A 19,526-nucleotide genomic window follows, 5' to 3' on the forward strand; every position below is an offset into this window, starting at 1 on the left:
CTTTAAGTTGGAGTTTTTGGTTTAAACAACTCAGATAGTGTTTGATCGTGCAGGACCATGAAGTGGTAAACCCAGGATTTAAGAATATTCAGTTTTAATCCAACCCACTCTTTAAATGTTCAACCAAACCCTAAAAATATTTATTTTTTTCAACTACAAGAATACATAAAATTTATGTTGTAATAAAAACTATTTAATGGGAACTATTAAGTTCCCATTAAATATTTTTCACAGCTTCAGGATTGTAAAGGCGGAAGGTTTTAATGAGGCTTTTCCACTTGTGTACTAATTATGGGATAAAAATAAATACTAGCTCCCAAATACCATTAGAACATTAGAACACCAAGTAATCAATCAAACAATTAAATCAGGACTATAGAAAATTAGGATTATAAATTAAATAAAGTAAATAAAATAAAAAGAGTTTAAATAATGAAAGTCCTTCCCTTTTACGTTCTGGGAGAGAATGCTTAAGTAATTTGTAAAGAAAAATCATTGGATGTTGTTTAATACGGTAAAATTGTTTAGCAGGTTGCAACAGTTGTATGGTTTAATTTTTAACTTCCTTATAAGACAATCAGTAATTAAGCAAATATTTTTTCTGTAAAAAATATGTTTCCTATAATTTCCTTGTAGTATTTCAATGGAACCAGAAGATGGCAGAGTTTGTTTATGCTAAATTCTTGTATTGATCATTTACCTTTCAGTTCTGTGCAGCCTCATAAGGAATAAGATGACATGTATAATAGGAAATATAAATGGGACAATCTGAGGATTTTTTCACCTTTTAATAAATTAAATGTCCATCTTTTTTGTAAAGACTAACATAAAACCCAAACAGAACACAAAAATTTACGTAACACATTGGTGAGTAATAAATGGGTCAGTAGTCCCTATACCTGTTGCTGATGACTGCTGTCACTTGTTTCAGTGATATCACTTGATCAAGACTTTTCTAAAATCCCATTTAGGAAACAGGTAATAAAAGAATGTATGATTTGTCCTGATATTGTATCGGTTCAAAATCACTACTGGTTAATCTTCAAAGATTCTATGTTGGTATTATTTAAGAAGTGAAAAGTTGAATGTGGAAATTCCTAAAAGAATTGTGGAACTAAAAATCTAACTTTGTATAATTAACAAAAAAAATCTAGAATAAACTAGATTTTTTTTTGTGTATATAACAGTTATTTATTTTGTTTATCCAGAGCTGTAATAATAGTTCATTTGAATTATGGGGGAAGGGATTGTGTCAAAAAGAGTAACAAATATGTCAATCTAACTTTTACGGAAAACTAAAAAGATTGATACTCTATATATGTTTTTTTTTTTAACTTGTTAGGCGTGAAGCTTTAACCTGTGGACACTTGAAAGCCATAAACACAAACACAAATAGAAGACCACAGACTTTTTTTCGTTTAATTTTTTTCTTTTATTAGGGAAAAAGGAACAAACAACATATAAAACCAACCGTTTCTTTTTGTTAAATGCTAAAGAGCTGCTTTTTTAGACTCATTTTTCAGAGTGTTTGAACACTGTTGAATGATGCGTTGTTTTTTTCTTTTTCAGATTCTGTCAAAATTACCATCAAAGAAGATGAGGATATCATCCTAAATTGTTCTTTTGGGAAAGACATTACAGGTCATCGCATTGAGTGGAAAAAAGATGACAATGATGTTTTTCATTTTGATTTCACGAAGGAGGATCTTACAGTTGAGGATCCAAAGTTTACAGACAGGGTCTCACGTTTTTCAGAAGATCTAAAGTCTGGAGATGCTTCCGTAAAAATCCAGGGAGCAAAGGTTTCAGACAGTGGAAAATACAGCTGCTTGCATATTAACCAACCTGGACAAGCTCCAAAGGACCAGCGGCTTATTGAGCTTACTGTTGGTGAGTGTTTTTATGGGACACCTATCGACTAAAAAAATAATAATTGATTTTTATTCATTGATTAGAACTTATTTGTCTACAGGAGGATAAAATGTCCTCAGAACTCAAGTGTAATTGGTTCACTATGAAAATAAATGTATTCCCACAAAAACTGAGAAATTCCAGAATGGTTTCCACAAAAGCGAAATTTATTTAATATGAAGCCTTTTTCTGCTTTTCAAGTAAATTAAATTGAAAACCAGCTTACATGTCATCATAGAATTGAAGCACAACACCATCTATATCCATAAAAGAGGAACGGATGCAAATTTCTCTCTAATGAAATAGCCAGACTTTCAGTTCAATTTATATGGTCTATATAACTCTGATTCGCAATAGATTGTGCCATTTTACAAGACACTTAGACTTAACCAGAGTCTAGCTGTTTTGTAGACAGATTCCAAGTCTTTTTATTCTAGATATCAAACATTCTAGTCAAGTTCAGTTTATTTTTATAAGTTAGTTAGTTCATTCCTTCACACTGATCATATATGTAACGGCAGTGTAAAAGGAAAACTTCTCTCAAAAGTTTCTGGTTTTGTTTGTCTTAAGTGTTTAAGGTCATTTACCATGAGCGACTAGAGTGCATACACACACACAAAGAGCACAGAGAGGCACTGATCGAATTGTATTTTTTTTTTTTTGTGTTTAAAAAGGTTAAAGTTAATAACACTAGGAGCTCATTGAACAGCAGAGCAGATGATCTATCAGCTGGTTTCCAAGTCTTATAGAAGAAAATACAGCACATGCAATCCATCAAACTAAAAGCTAAATGGATGTTTCTAGGAGAGAGACAAAGTTTAACACTGAAAACACAGGGTCAAAAGTATCAACAAGGGAGACATTAAGTTACTGACAGCAGTAGCTCAGATGCTGCTGCAGCGCCCTCTGCAGGAAGGTGTCACAACCAAACAGAAGAGCAGATCAGATGTAGATTTTATTAGCTTTTATTAGGAGAGAAAAACAAGAGAACATTAAGGTTAGAGCTGAAATGATAGCAAAAAAATATAAATTGGAATAGCCTATTTTTAAAGCTTGACAAGGGGTCTACCTCCAGTCTAAGGTTGGTAGCTGGTTCTACTGGAGGAGGCCTGATACTAAAGTAGGCTGTTGGTTAGAGAGCAGGGCATTTATCTTCTTTAGAGGCTATAGGTCAACTGGAGTGTTACTTGATGTCCCGGTGCAATAATCTTAACCCAGTAATGCTCCTTAAAAGTGTCTCAGTGTCCAATGCTCATTAGGAACTATAAAGGGATATTCCCTTCTTTTTTTTCTGAAGAGATCTTCCTCCCAGTATACTTTTTTAAATTTTGAAAACCACCAGTGAACATCAGTATGAGCTTGGTTAAGACATGATCAGATCTCTGATGCAAGATGGAGCTTGATTATTTATACTTTAAATATGTGCAAATAATTTTTTGGATTCTTTTCTGGAACAAAAAGCCAGTGAAGATAAGCTTAAATAGGATAAATATTATCTTTCTCAGATTTTGATCTCAATCCTTGCAGCCTCATGGTTTGATAGGATGAAATCTTTTCACTGCATTTTCTTTTATTTCCATATGATAAAGAATTACAATAGTTCAGTCCTGAAGTATACATGGAGAGGATTTCCACATCACTCCTGGTCAGGATCATTCTAATTTTGACTATATTATAATTGTAAAAGAGGGTAACCCTAGAAACCTGTTTAACATGTGAATGATGAGATTTATCTTGTTTCATGTTAATCCCAATCAGGTGATTTTGATAGATATCTCTAACATCTCTTTTCTTTTCCATTTTAGAATGCATCTTAACCTCTTAGGGCTGATCACAGTCACCTCAGCAGCTGTAAATAAGTAAACTTGAACTGTAAGATAGTTTAGAATAATTAAAAAGCAGTCACAGCTTGTCATATCAATGTAAGGTAAGCGAGGGGAGAATTCATGACACATCTCAGACTCACTTGATACTTCAAGTTGCATAATGTACTTTATTGGATAATGTAAAATAAAAGTTATTGATACATTAATCTTAGTGAACTTTTTTGTCATTCTTTAAACTCAGTGTTATTTGTCTCAAATATTGTTGATCAAGAAGGGATTCACACAGCAGATCTATTGTTTTATTTGCTGTCTTGGACATAATTTATTTTTATTTCTGTGAAAAAATTTTCTGAAGGTGCAACACAAAAGATCCCCAGTAGATGGCCACAGAGTTAATCAGCAATAAGCAGAAAATAAAAATTAAACCCTGTTAAAACTTTTTAAAAGAATTTTAGAGGAACCATATGTGTCTAGGTAACCCGAGAAAATTTTATATATTTAAGCTTTCTCACTCAGTATCAACAAATGTTGCTATCTGTTAGGCTCAAATTAAAATGTTGAATTTTACAGATGGAATAATTTTCTTTACTTCGTTCATCAACGATAATATTATATACCTGGTCACCTTTACTTATATTCGCGGTAAAGACAGTTGAATTTATCGGCAATAATAGTTAGATGATTAAAATGAACTGATTTTTATTGGCTGAAAGTAACTCTGAGATCTGCTCTGAATAAACTGGAAACCTGTTAAATAAAGCTGGTATCTGATTGGGTAACTTAGGGGGAAATTCAGTAGAAAAACATCAAATTTATGTTTTATTGGTTCGTTTTCTTACTGTTGGCTTTGATTTAAGAAAACATCGAATTCATTGGTTAAAGTTATGTATTGATTTATTGCAATCATAACGGAAATGTGTTTAATTTTAAGTTTTATCGGTTTTATTAACTCAACATTTGATTTTTCTTCCGCTGATGTCAGATAAATAACTTCCGCTTAAAAGCCAAATTCATTTAATCGGGTTTACCGTGTTTAAAAACATTTTGCCCGTCTTTACCTGTTTTACCAAAAGCCAAACCAGTTAGTATTTAAGTTCTCCACATGTTTACAGGAGTAAAATAATGCGAAATAATTTATTTACACCGCGAAGCTGCTTTAAGAAACCAGACTGCGTTAAAAACCAGAATATAATCTTTCAAACGCGATATAACACGCAGATAACTGTAGAGCTATTGTTAAGTAAAGCACACACTGTAAATAGATAATTGTTTCCAGATAAATATCAGGTCGCATGCAACCTCCGAGTTTTATATGGTTAAAAGACAGAACCAAGGATCCAGAAAGAAAAAAAGGTGAGTCCTGGTTCCTATCTCCTCCCAGATAGGGGTTGATGGCGCTATTCAATCATAAAAGAGAAGATATACGCTTAGATCATCTGTTTGGTTTCAACACCGATTCTAAAACATATTTAAAGTTAAAAAAAAAAATCTCACAATTTGACATACCACATTTTCTATAGGCTATTTTTGTTTAATTAAATTATTGTATGAAGTATATTGATACATTGCTATCCAAAATATTACAGGTGATTTATTGTGATATTTCAAGGAGATATTATAATTGTGCAGATATTTTCTGTCATAATGGTAAAGAATAGCAACATTGTCATTAGCACCATTAGACCAATTTCTGCCCCATGGTCTATTTTCCAATTTCAGCTTACAACAACAAAATTAATATATTAGAACAAGATTCACTGCAATAGTAGAGCATTATCATAGCTGTAAATCTTAAGGAGAAGAGTCCATGGTTTTCATTTTTTAAATCTGTTATTTGGTGTAGTTTTACTCAACTGCCTTTTCACACAATCTGTGTGTATTTTAATTTAAAAACAAATACTTTATTTATATTTATATATTTTTAATCATTTATAAACAAAGAGCAAAATGGAAATTAAGGGACACAGCAGATAGCTTAGTAAAAACATCATTAACCTGAGAAGCTGCCAGGAGGTTTATTGTGTCTTTGTTAAAGTTATAAAGAGTCACTGCTCAGCTGGGAGAATCTGATAAAGCAACAATTGGTTATTAAAAAATGGAGAAGAGTGTCAAGATTAAAGCCATAATAGGTTCTACTTTTTTCTTGAACCATAAATAAAGAGGAACCTGTTAGAAAATATATTTAGGGCTTTTACATTCACAGTTCAGTAGGAGGACCCTAAATTTCTATTGTTGCTGATAGTAGGAATAAAAAATTTAGGTCTATTATTTCTACCCTTCAAATCTGGAAGTTTTTTTTTACATTTTTGCATAGGAAAATTTGCAAAACAGGAGCTCAGAATCAGATAGATCTCATAGTTGTGACTGTAATTTCAAAATGGCTAAAAAAAATTTGCTTCAGGACAGCCTATGTTGAGCTGTATTTAATACATATACAATTCATTTTATAACTTTTCCATATATTTATTGATATCATAGTTATGTATAGCATGATTTAATCAATATTTAACTCAGCATAGACTGAATGATGGGGTAACTGGTAGTGACACTGCAAGAAAGCCCTGGGTTCAGTTTACTTTGAAGGCCTTACATTTGGGAGTTTGCTTGTTTACTGTAAAGCATTGTATCTTTTCCCTCTGCACGAAAGCACTAATGCACACGAGGGTAAATTAACACAATATTTCATTAAGGTTTTAATGCATAGTTGTCTTTGACTAATCCAGGCTGTTAACATATATTCTTTCTGTCCATTTACTGTTAAAAAATTAGCATCAGCTTCTCTGTGAACCTATAAGAATTAAGTGGATAAATAAAGTCTGTCTGCCTCACTATTATCAACAAGCTCTGACTCACTGTAGCAGTTCAGAGAGCTGTTTGGTAGGTTAGTTTATGATGTTTCATCAAAAAGGCTCACAAATACCCATAGTTTCTCAGTTACTTTTGTAATAAAGAGGGTAAATTTTACAGCCTTATCCTGCATTTTCAATATTTCAAGTTTAATCTTTAAAAACTCTTCTTTGTGTATTTATAGAGCCCAAAGTCTATAGTCATTGATAACATGGTGTTTTGAAGTGATACAAATATTTCCAGTACAGGGATCAGAAAATGTAACATAAAGAAGAGCTATGAGAGCAGAGTTGAAAAGTGAGGAACAATAAGAAAACGGTGTTTATATAATACTAATATTTCCTCAAACACCACATATTTCTGAATAGCAAGAGATCTTACTAAATAAGACTCATATATGTCATTAGGCCCTAATATTATATCTAATTTACATATTTTTATCAAAAACCAATTAGGTGAGATTATTGTGTTTCATATTAATGCTGCCCGCTCCACCATAATCTGACAATGATTGGAAAGAAAAAAACTGCCAGATCAGCTGCTGAGTCCAGGGACATCAGACTGCCCCGTCCATTATACAAGAAATAAAAACAATAACAACAAAATAACACTGTGAGGGAACATGGCTAATTTCAGAGCAGCAAGAACAAATATAATGATTAAACCTTAATACTAACTCAGACCAGGAAAAAATGTAAGTTACAGCTAATCATCTATTAACCCAGCATGATGTGGAGTGGAGCTTTGCTCTGATTGCACCACCACGCTCATGAGGAACAGAGAGTAGATGAACTTCACCTGAGCTATTCTGCCTCCTCTACTCATAATTCGTGGGGATTTTAAAAGCAGTAGGAGTTCTGTAAAAGCACTGGATTCACCAGCCCTCAACCAGGTATGTATTCATTGGGGCATGAGTAAATCTTTTAGAACAGGGGTCTTCAATGTTTTCCAGGCCAAGGTCCCCTAAACTGATGCAAGATAGAGCGGGGACCCCCTAATTATATATATATTGTATGAAATTGTGTTATATCAAACTGGTTCTATAGTCACTCTATTACAGCTGGAATAATGTAACGGTAGTAATTAGGCCCTGGGATTATAAAAGTATTTCTGATTCTGATTCCTGGTTGATAGGACAGGTGTTGTGAATGAAATGGTGCCCAGCTTGAAAGAGCTCCAGACCTCTGTTTTAGGGTAAAAGATCTATTCGTTACCGATCTGGCGCTTACTAATCCAAACCTTATGGGGAATTGTACATCCACATCGGCTGCTATCTTCAGTGAGAACCGATCCTGCATCTGCGGCTGCTATTTGTTAGTGGCACATAGGAAAAGAGGATCTAAATCTGAATATGAAGAGACATTATTGATTATTGACACTTGGCATTTCATTTTGTGGCTAAAAATGTTCCTTGTTATATTTATTGTTTGTTTCATGTCTACAGGTACTTGTCCACAGCCAATTATCAGGGGTCTTGAGAACAGAAATGGTGGGAGGGAGGTGGAGTGTAAAGCTGCTGGTGCTTTTCCAAAACCTGAGATGGAGCTGCAAAATGATTCTAATGTTACTTTGAAATATGAAGTAAACAACGCATCTCCGAATGGAAAGTACTTTGACATTATTCTCCGTGCGGTTGTGACTGAGGAAGGCTACTACCATTGTGTTTTGACACAAAATGAAATCTGCCATCAAATTTCCTCAGAGAGGAGTAGGATGGTCATGCCTAGAGGTGAGTTTCTTATTCGGTTTCAGTTTTCCAGACAGTATGGTCCAACTTGGTTTTGATACAATTTAATTTAAAGTTTTTGAAGTATATGTCTAATTTGAAGTATATATTAAATTTAAACATCTTTTGTTTAGGGTGATTTAAACGTGAAAAAAATAAAATCTGATTCAAAAGGATGATCTAAACAGATGTAAAAGAAAGAATATATGTTAAAATGTTTACATTATAGAGTGAACTGCTATTTTACCTATGATAAATAACAATTTAGATAGCATAAAATGACGATAAACATATTACATTCCAAAAAGATATAAATTTCCAAGACTAACATTCAAACACAAGTACAACTGGTATTATGTCCAGTTCTCCCACAGATCTGGAGGGAAAAAACAGGTCAATAGAAGGTTCACTTTGTTTTGTAAGACATGTAAAATGTTATCTTGATTTTTTTTTCTCTCTTCTTAGTTAGAGATAAAGGAAAGTGATTAATGTTTATGCTGTAAATATTCTTTGACATTTTTATTAAAAGCCACTCTAAACAAGTTTGTTTTTAATCTGGAATTAAAGCAATTTAGGGTCTCAGCATTTTTACGTTTTTCTGGGAGTTTGTTCCAGATTAGCGGAGCATAAGAACGCAACTAATCTGGGATGAATGATAACCATTCTAATATTTACAGTAAAGCTTTATTAGCAAGTGCTTTGTTCTGCTTAAGTAAGTGAGATTAATATATAATTTTTAGCCTCCGATTAAGCAGCTGGATAAATGACTGCGTCTGTAACAGAACTGACAAGTTTAAATCCTTTAATCATAGTCACTGTTGTGTTTTCACGCATAAAAGAGTTGTGAAAGTATTTTAGGAAGGCATTTTGGTTATATACCAGGTGAAAAACCATTCTGTTTTAACAGAACATGAAAATAACAGTAATAAAGAAAGAAACCATACTGTTAATAGTAATTATATTGTAATAGTTATAGAAATTCTTCAATACAGAAAAAAACATTGTGGCTCTCAGTCCAAGGAGAAAAAGGTAATTGCTTTTAAAAAAAAGGGTGTAAATTTTATAACTACCAGTCCATGTAAGTGCAGACAATTGGAGCCTTGTTTGCTATTTGTGGTAATATTGATGATATAGAATGGCAAAACCTGTAAAATCTACCAGACTGCTTCCAGCTGTTGGATGTGGAGGGAGTTTGCCTGGTGGTAAGATTTTCCTAATACACCAAAAAAAAAAGAAGCAAACAACTAAAAAGGCAACAGAAATGTTGGAAATGATGTCAAGGGTGTTGATGTGGACCATTCACATATGTTATAAATTAATTGGGAAATGATCTGTGATGTTTTATGTAATGTCTTAGGATACAAAGTTCAACTGAAACCTGAAGTACTATTTGGTGTAAACTTTCAGGTGTTTAATGTTTTGCATGTTCTGTATTAAAAGTAAAAAAGAATGTTTAAAAACAATTATATTGTTAAGTACATATGTTTTGTTTACATTATACCGTTGACAGATAAAACAAAATGTGCAATGCAAAAACAGAGCAGAGAATATGTTTAAATGTTCCAAAAATGAGTCTTTGTCACATTTAAAGACCCCTCTGTGGATCAGACCACCTTCAGTGTTTAAGGTTATGTGATCAGGGACCCTTTCCATTGGCCACTTACTGCAGTGATATCATCCTGTTCACTTTGGAGAAAAAATACCTAAATCATAATATTTCCACCACTATGCTTGACTGTAGCAGTGGTGTTCTTGAGGTCACATTTGACGTTCCTCATCCTGAACACCTGGATGTGTGAGTTGATACCAAAGAGCTGGGTGTTGGTCCCTCTGTTAGCAGCTCTTTCTTCTAAACTTACTTTCAACTATTGAGCTGTGATTCAGAATAATACGAACACTGCAGCAACACTCCCAAAGATTTGTACATTGTTCTGGTACAACACCTGAAGAGAAATTTAGAATAAGTTTCATGCTTGTGCTTGAGGTGTTGTATCTGTCTATATAGTGTATGAGGGTGGCTGAGAGAGAGTCTGATATACATTTATCAGAAAAGCTGCAGCAGAAACCTGAAAAGTATATATATATGTATGTATATATATGTACATACACATATATTTATTTTGTATACGTGACAAGTCTCCCGACTTGCACGCTGACGTTCCGGGTTCGAATCCCCGTTGGGGAAGAGAAAGAGCTTCCAGTGTGGGTCCCTTTACCTCAATGCCTACCTCATACAATGATGAGTGACAATGAAATGAATGACATGCTGGCTCAGATGTCGCCCGGCCAAACAAGGTTTTTCTTCAGGTGTAGGGGAACCAGAAATAGTACTATGCTACTGGAAAAAGAAGGAAATGGGCAAGATGTTACCCGTAACCCTAGCCAGAGGGGGTACGTGCAAAGGATGTGGGAGAAATGGTCACTTCGAAACCCACAGTCAAAACTCATGGTGAAACAACTATTAACTCAATGCTCCAATATCCATAAACGTGAATCTCACAACTTCAAATCTTCAAATCTTTATTGTTGTCATTGTCACAAAGAACAACGAAAATTTTAAAAAAAGTGCCATTGATCGATCAGTGCATATGCTTAAAAACAAAAACAGAAATCACTGTCACCACCATTTACACATAATATAAGAAATAAATAACAATAGCTGATAAAAACACTAATAAGAATAGTACAATCTCACACACATCATCCATGATGATTAATGGTTATTTCTGGTTGCATTTAGTTTTGTTATTGCTGTCGGGTAAAAACTGTCTCTAAGGCGGTTGGTTCTTGGTTTGATTGCTCTGTATCGTCTGCCTGAAGGCAACAGTGTGAACAGAGAATGTCCGGGATGAGAAGTGTCCTTTGTGATGTGTTGTGCCTTTTTTAGACAGCGGTCGCTGTGCAAGTCCTCCAGTGAGGGGAGAGGGCAGCCAATGATTTTTTGGGCTGTCTTCACAACCCTTTGGAGAGCTTTCCGTTGAGCTGCAGTGCTGCTGTTATACCATACACAGATGCAGTAAAACAGTATGCTCTCTATGAAGCACTTGTAGAAGGACACCAGCAGTTTCTCCTTGATGTTGTTCTTCCTGAGAACCCTCAGGAAGTACAGTCTTTGCTGGGCCTTTTTTGTCAGCTCCAAGGTGTTAATGTTCCATGTGAGGCCCTGTTCAATGTGGACCCCCAGGAAACGGAAGTCAGCTACCCTCTCCACACATTTCCCCCCAATGATTAGTGGTGTGATGTCCGTTCTTTTGTCTTTGAGTTGTTAAGGAGCAGATTGTTCTCTTTGCACCACACAAACAGCCACTCCACCTCACTCCTGTAGGCCGACTCGCCGCCTCCTGAGATGAGCCCCACCATTGTGGTGTCATCAGCAAACTTGATGATGGTGTTGCTGTGGTGGGCAGAGGTGCAGTCATGTGTGTATAGACAATAGAGCAGGGGACTCAGCACACAGCCCTGTGGAGAGCCAGTGCTAAGGGGAGGGCAGTGGATAAATGTTCCCCCACCCTAACTCTGTGCTGTCGGTTGGTCAGGAAGCTCATAATCCACTTGCAGGTGGAGTGAGGAAGACCCAGGTGCTCCAGTTTGTCCACCAGTCTGTGAGAAAGGATGGTATTAAAAGCAGAGCTATAGTCAACAAAGAGCAATCGCACATAGTTCCCCTTCTGCTCTAGATGTGACAGAGCAGCATGGAGGGCTGTGATCACAGCATCCTCGGTGGATCTGTTTGCTCTGTAGGCAAACTGGTGGGGGGTCGAAGCCAGGAGGGAGAAGTGCTGTGATGTGACCCCGTACCAGTTTTTCAAAGCACTTCATCACCACAGGGGTTAGTGCCACTGGCTGGTAGTCATTGAGGGAAGAAATATGTGGTTTCTTGGGTATGGGGACTATGATGGAAGATTTCAGGCAGGATGGGACTGTAGACAGGGCTAGGGACTGGTTGAAGATCCTGGTGAAGACTCCAGCCAGCTGATCGGCGCAGTCTTTCAGGACACGTCCAGGGATGCCATCAGGTCCAGCAGCCTTCTTTGGGTTGACGGCCCGCAGTGTGCGCCTCACCTCGTGCTCCCTTGAAGACAGCGCTCCCCAAATTCCACCAGCATGTAAAGTGCGCTACAAGAAAAGCTAGCACTCTGGACAAAGTCTATTTCAACATTAAGCTTGGCTATAGGGCTAGACCACTTCCACACCTGGGTCAGTCTGATCACCGGTCCCTGCATTTAATCCCTGCTTATACCCCCATTGGAAAAACCGCTACAGCCATCACCAAAACTATCAAATCCTGGCCTGAGGATGCGTCACAGCAGTTGCAGGACTGTTTCGACAGGACAAACTGGGATGTTTTTGAACATCAGGACCTGGGGTTTTTTACTGACAGTGTATTGTGCTACATCAAGAACTTGAGATTGTTGAGATATGAAACATCTATTCTGGCAAGGGGGAACTTGAACCCCAGGTCAGAGAGACCCCCCCCCGATCATGTGCTTATTGGGTATAATGCCCCAATAGGCACACAAGGCAGCAACTGAATTGAAAAAGAGGGGAGATCTTGCAAACATCTTCTTTTTATGAACAAAAACAATGTTTTCACACATTTCATTCCAGTTCATGCAACCATAACAGCATGTTTTATTGTGTTCTTTATAAAATAAGCCAAGCAAACTCATCTGGTTTAGGGGCTTTGTGGTTTTGTGTAAATTGAGGAACTAAAAATGTATTCTAACCTAAACTTATTGGTCACTGATTATGCTAAATGCTGTCTGGGTAAAGATAAGGCAGTCACCACTGATTTGTGGAGAGAAGAAACATTTTAGTGATATTTTGGTGGTAATTTTGGGGGGAATCATCTAAATCGTGCCATTCCTCTGGTGTTTGACTGAAGATAACTGTTTTGATTCATTGTGAGAATGATCTAATCCTCATCTTTATTTTTATTTCAGGTGCAGGATATTTCCTCGTCCCTTCATCATTGTTAGTGTTCTCCTCATTATCGCTGTCATTTGGATTCTGGTCTATTGGTTTTGCTGCCCCACCCATCCCGGTAAGCTTTAATTTTTTAGGGTACCTTGGTTTGCATAATAAGCTGTCAAAATTTTCTCAAGTCTAAAGAAAAAGAAATCAGCATTTTTTTCTACCCCTCAGAAATGTGAAAATGTGCTTCCTCAAAACAAAATGAGGTTTTCAGCTCAGTCATTTTCCTAAATCTGAGCTTCTTTATCCAATGGTTTTTGACTTCTTTTTTTCTGCCCAGATTAGGAAATTAAAATCAGATTTCTGATTCAACATTTTATTTTCTCTCATTTCAGCTTGATAGATCTCGTTATTTATTAATAAGACCCTTCAGTGCTCCAAGTCTCTGCTACAGAAACGAAAAGTGTTGTTTCAGTAGTTTATTATAGTTTAATGTTATTTTTATATTAATCTTTATGTAACAAATCATTCCTAGATATAAATTGTGTCTTTTCTTGAACTAAAATCTTGTTTCTGAACTTGGAGGTAAAATTGTGCTTAACCTGTTTTTAAGCTGTTTAGCTCAGAGTTGCTGCTGAATGGAGGCTGCTTAGGATTTGTATCTTTGAGGGAGAAATATTGATTTGCTTTATTCAGAAGGATTTTTAAAGAGAGCCTCACATTCTGTATCTAAGTACAAAAAAAGTGACTTAAATAAATGTGTTTTATTTTTTGCAGGTGGGCGAGATGAAATGGATGCAAATCAGGTTCCCTTGATGACTGGATCAGATCACAATAACTGATATGATGTTTTTCAATAAAATTATTAGTGATTATTTTACAGCATTTACTGTATTGTGTAAAAATACAGAAAGACAAATACCCTATAAATTTTTTTAGGATATTTAAAGAGTCTATCTGTTAATATTGTTCCATCAAAGATTTATTACCACACTGTAATAATCAACAGTTTTAAAGAGAAGTAACTTCAATCATTTAATTTTCCTTTTCAAATCAAAAGTTCCACTTTAAGATCAAATCCAAAATAAGAAAATGAACTTGATTCAATTTGTGTTATTTCTTACAAAGACCGTTTTGTTAAAGTTTAACAATCAAAGCTGTAAAATCTTATTTGTGATTCAAGGTATATTGTTCTCTCTGTCACACATCAGTTACTCTTTTCCATTTTCACATAAAGTGATCATTAGAGAAGCAAAAATTTTTGGATTATACAGAATTAAGGTCAGTTCCTCAGTCGAAGGTTCAGTCTAATACTGTATATATTAATTGTTTCAACCTAAACATGTTTCTCCAGTTCTGCATATCACTTCTGCAGGGACTTTTATTGTGAAGTTCTGAATCTTAACAGAATTATAGTTAACTGTATATTAAAAACTCTGATTATTTTTAAGGTTTGTTATATTTTTTTCTTTTGGATCTTCTTTTTCGCAGGTTCTTGATTAAATTTTTTTTTCTATGAGATGCTGAATTTTTTTATGTGTTTAAAATTAGTGGTGTTCAGGGCAAAATGAATGAGCAAACTGTAATTTGATCCAATTTAAAAAGTAATATGATGCTGAAAGTTCAATCTAATTTTTTTATGGCACCTTCGGAACCTTAAATTCAGGTTAAGCTTTTAACTACAGGCCTATTGCAAAGAATGTGGCGAAAAAAAAGTAGCTCATATACAGTAAAACAGGTTGAATATGAACCTTTTCTCCTAGAATAAAACCTGGGAATTTTTTATGTACTGCTTTAACTTAACCAGTGTTTCTATGTGTTAAATTTAAGGGGTGTGAATACTTTGTGGTGGCACTGTGTGCATATTTAGACCAAACTGTAAAAGAGTCATACTGTATTATCATCAACATTTTTAATGATGTTACTTGTTTGAATATTTTTTCCTCTATCTTTAATCTTGCTATTTTTCATTAATGTTTGTTGTTAACGTTTTTGTATTTTGTTTTTTATCTCTTGATTTTGCTAAATCAACTAAGATCTGGTTTGACTTTAAACTCCTTCCCCACCTCACCTCTCCAAACTTGAGGAAGGCTGTTTTTTATTTTCTAACCATTCTAAAGGAAAATCTGGTTATACAACTGAAATACATCTAAATTTGTTTAGAAATGTTAAAGTACATTTAATGTACAACAAGAGAATGTGGTTTAAATAGACTTTTGTGTGTTAATAAAAATGGCTTAAACTAAATTTTGTTAAATCGTTTGTTAGATTGGAACATACTAGCTTTAAATTCTCCTTCTTTAACATTAAAGTTGATTTTTTTGTTCCTTTGAAAAATATTAATTAATTAGAAAGAAACATTTGACTTAAATAAATGATAAATACAAAGTAGAAAATGTAGAATATAGTTATAGTTATACTATAAAATTACTGCACAACAGGAAAAGCAGCTTAATTTCCTTTTTTAAACTTTTAGATAATCTAACTTAATTGTTTTAATCAAGCAATCTCAAAAGTGTCAGTTTGATTTCTGTTCAGTAAAGGTTGTGCTTCAATAACGATTTGCTTTGTGAGTAAAAGTAAACATGGGGATTAAAAAAACTTCTTCCACATGGCTTGGTTATGACAGTGTGTGGAAAACTGTTCCTAGTTTTAACAATTATTCATTTGATAAAATGACAAACTGTATTTATTTGAAGGAAAGGAGTTTATCACATTTGCTTGATTAAATATGCAATATGGTATTAACAAAAACAAATTCTTAGATTATGAACTAATTAAATCTATAATTGAAAAACAAATTTAAGCATATCAATGGTGATTCCAACGAATATATTAGAGTTCCTAGAGTTAAACCCCCCAAAACTACTGTCTAAATTATACAGGACACTGACTAAACTAGATGATACAATATCTATTCCTACTTTGAAATGGGAGGAGGATTTATCAGTCAGCTTTGAACAAAACATCTGGGCTCAGATGTTGCAATCATCTGAAATTAGCAGCTTGTGATTTGACTTCCATTCAGTGTGGATGCTTTGTCTCATTTTCATGTTATGGTTAAAGAATCAGAGGTTAGCTGAATTTCAGATGAGAGTACTGCTGCAGTACAGGAAGTGATTAGCATTCTCGCTGGCCTGTCAAGCTCTGACCTCCCTACATTATAGCAGAAAAAACTCGTCATTCCTTCTTTATGCCGTTACCTTACGTTAAGGAGAGAGTCAGACTCTATAAGGATACCAGAGAGTTAGTTAAGGGAAAAATACTTTCAGTCATATTCAGTCATATCCTCTGCGTTTATTTCTTAATAATTGTGGCCATCAGGGGGATGAGAAAATCAACATTCAAGTTAATTTGCTGGCTTAGTGTGTTTTCAGACGTTAAACATGATGTGAAAACTATTAATGCTGTGTGTTGTCAAAGGTTAAAATTTATATCGTTACCATCAAGGCATCTAGACCCACTAAGGACCGGCTAGTACAGTTGCAGAGGCAACAAGAAAAACATTGGTTAAGCTTTTTGGCTCTCCAAAAATTATTCTTTGTGATCAGGGGTGACATTTGGAGTTCAATGTAATTATCACCTCTGTAGATTGTATAAAGTTGAGAAAAGGCACAATACACCTTGTCATTCTCAAGCAAATGAGCAGTGTGACTGACCCCGATCAGAAATGTACAGTAAGCGTCGTCATCATATCAGCCAAGTCACTTTTGCATTCAACACAACAGTTCATCAATCCAACAGAATGAAACCTTACTGTCTAGCGCCGCAGCTGCCTGTAGTGGAACCAAGTAAGGCTAAATGTGACTTTTAGGATCCAACTCCTTATAAAGTATTTCACATCCACCTCAGAGCCACCACTTCATAGAATACATACATAACTATACATTCTGTTGTGATTTTTTGTTTTTTTAAAAAGTGCAGTTTTAAAATCTGAGTCAAATTTTAACTTTTAACCTTTGCAAATAAAAATTCAAAAAGTGTGGCATGCTTTTGTTTTCAGCCCCCTTCACTCTGACAAACTAAAAAAAATCAAGGGACTCAATAAAGTCAGTCTGTATCTAATTTCATCATTGCTGTTCTATTGTTTTCTTGCTCATGACTAGAAACAGAAGATCACGCAACACATGGGATCATGCATTGTGATGCCGGCTCCTTTTAAAACAAATTTATGTATTTTGCCTTTTTTGGATTTTCCACAAATTATAAAACAGGGATCTGAGACTTGTGCTAATGAAGAATACAATAACGTTTAGTAATAAGAAAAGTCTGATTGCTGACATGTGTGCATCAAAAAGCACAAAAAGAGAAAAAGAGTTGTGAAAATATTTAACCAAAAAAAAAACAGCATCAGAGTAAAGTCACCAACTCTGACACCAAAAGTATTGTTAAGAAACAAGATAACTGGACATTAACTGTGCAAAGTTGTAAACAATTCTTGCAGACTTTACACCAAAATGCTTTCTAAATCTGGATTAGAATTGACTTATTTTTTGCTGAATGAAGGATAATGATTAGATAAGATAATGTATCTATCAGGCAAATTAACATAAAACAAGTAAATCAGCTTTGGATAGATGAGTAACATTTAAAAGTAGTGTTGCACCAATACCAATACCGGTATCGGGCGGGGCCCCGATCCAGCACTAAAACGGTGGTATCCGTATCGGCAAGTACCAACAAATAGGGCACCGATACCATTTTGATGTCCGTATGTCACCTGAACGCAGCCTTCTCTCTCCTGACACAGACTAGTGTTAATAATCGCTATTGGCCCGCTCCAGACCAATAAGGGTGGGCCAATAGCCGCTCTTGACCAATGCCGGGGCAGCTTTTTCATGCAGCGGAAAAACAAACCAGGAGAAGAAAATGTCTGCGGTGTGGAAGTATTTCTTTATAGAAACGCCAGCGAGTACATCGGCTAAATGTGAGATTTGCGACCTGAAAGTTTCACGAGGTGGAGTTAAAACGGGCAGTTTCAATACCCCAAACCTGATCAAACATTTGAAGTCGAAACATGTGAACGAACATAAAGAGTTCAAGACTACCAAGCGAAGCCGGGAAGGACCGCAGCAACAAACCCTGGTCAGGAGTGAGGCAGCAAGACAGATGTCTGAGAAAACAACCGAGATGACTGTTCTCTGTAACCTGCCCCTCTCCCTCGTTGAAAGCGTGGGCTCCCGGCTTTTTATGGCCCGCGCAGTACCTAAGTATAAGGTCCCAAGTCGCAAATACATCACAGGGACGCAGTGGCGCAAAAACTGGGTATGCAGCGCATGCAACGCATAGGGGCGCTGCACTCGAGGGGGCGTCAAAAAACCCCTCTAGAATATACATTTTTCTAGTTGTCATTTTCTATATTTAACAGCATAAAATGATCAATAACAGAGAGACAGCACTGATTATGCGCCCCTCTGATACCCCCCCACTGATTATGCGCCCCCTTCAGCTCACCTCCTGTCGCTCTCCCTTCCCACACAGGTGGCTCGCGCACTCGCCCCTAAGAGGCGCACTCAGGCGTGTTTTTTTCATTTTTTTTATCTTCGACTACCACTCGTAGTGCACACTTAACAGCAGGATGGAGCGTCAGAAAAAAAAAAAAAAAACTATCCGGGGCGCAAAACAGAAAAAGAAAAAGGGAGAGGGATAAAGTTGTTGGCGAGATGAAAAAAAGCCTTTCAATGTGGTTGAAAGACAGTAGGTAAGTTCTGTCAGTGTATCGACAACAGGACAGGAGGGTTGGAAATATTCAGATCAGATAAAGCTAGTCTGATACGGAGTCGCCCCATATTTGACTGTTAAATGCTGCATCCCCTATTGAAGCGATAAGGAACGCGATTTGTTCCGTATTTCTAGGAATATCTGATACATACGCCTGTAATACACATATCCTCACACTAAGAGTAAGAATGACCAAAATAAAACTTGTGAAATATTAACACAGGAAAGCTAAAATGTCTTGGCCAGTGCCCAGCTATGGTCCAATGCTTAGCTGCAATTTATTCACTCATATGTACATTTCTTATTATTGATTTTTTTAATTAAAGATTAGTTGTACAAGTCTATGTGTATCAGACACATTAATCCATTGCCACTATAGCCCTTAGACTCAGTGACCCATGTTACCAACCTTTTTGGAAGGGGGACACTTGAGTTTAAATGTTTTATTCAGTATCACTACAGTGGTGTTGTGATGTATCTGATAAGTCAGATCAGATGAAGAGTCCAGTAACTGTTATCCAACAAGAAGATAGTTCAAATTTAAAGATTAATTTTTATTGTGGTTTGACTGCTGTATTTTT

At 35.6% G+C, this 19,526-nt stretch overlaps 1 protein-coding gene across 1 annotated transcript in view; it reads left to right on the forward strand.

The window, feature by feature from the left end:
• Positions 1-14,238, forward strand: part of LOC107101703 (programmed cell death 1 ligand 1-like) — a 19,241-nt gene extending 5,003 nt beyond the window's left edge. Inside the window, exons 4-7 of the mRNA XM_015400714.1 lie at positions 1,570-1,890; positions 8,029-8,313; positions 13,254-13,354; positions 14,002-14,238. Of these exons, the coding sequence (XP_015256200.1) occupies positions 1,570-1,890; positions 8,029-8,313; positions 13,254-13,354; positions 14,002-14,040 (746 nt within the window). The 3' untranslated portion in view covers positions 14,041-14,238. The remainder of the gene's footprint in view (positions 1-1,569; positions 1,891-8,028; positions 8,314-13,253; positions 13,355-14,001) is intronic.
• The last annotated feature ends 5,288 nt before the right edge of the window (positions 14,239-19,526 follow it).

The sequence above is a fragment of the Cyprinodon variegatus genome, unplaced genomic scaffold (assembly GCF_000732505.1).
Source record: "Cyprinodon variegatus isolate N-32 unplaced genomic scaffold, C_variegatus-1.0 Scaffold1137, whole genome shotgun sequence".
Lineage (NCBI taxonomy): Eukaryota > Metazoa > Chordata > Actinopteri > Cyprinodontiformes > Cyprinodontidae > Cyprinodon > Cyprinodon variegatus.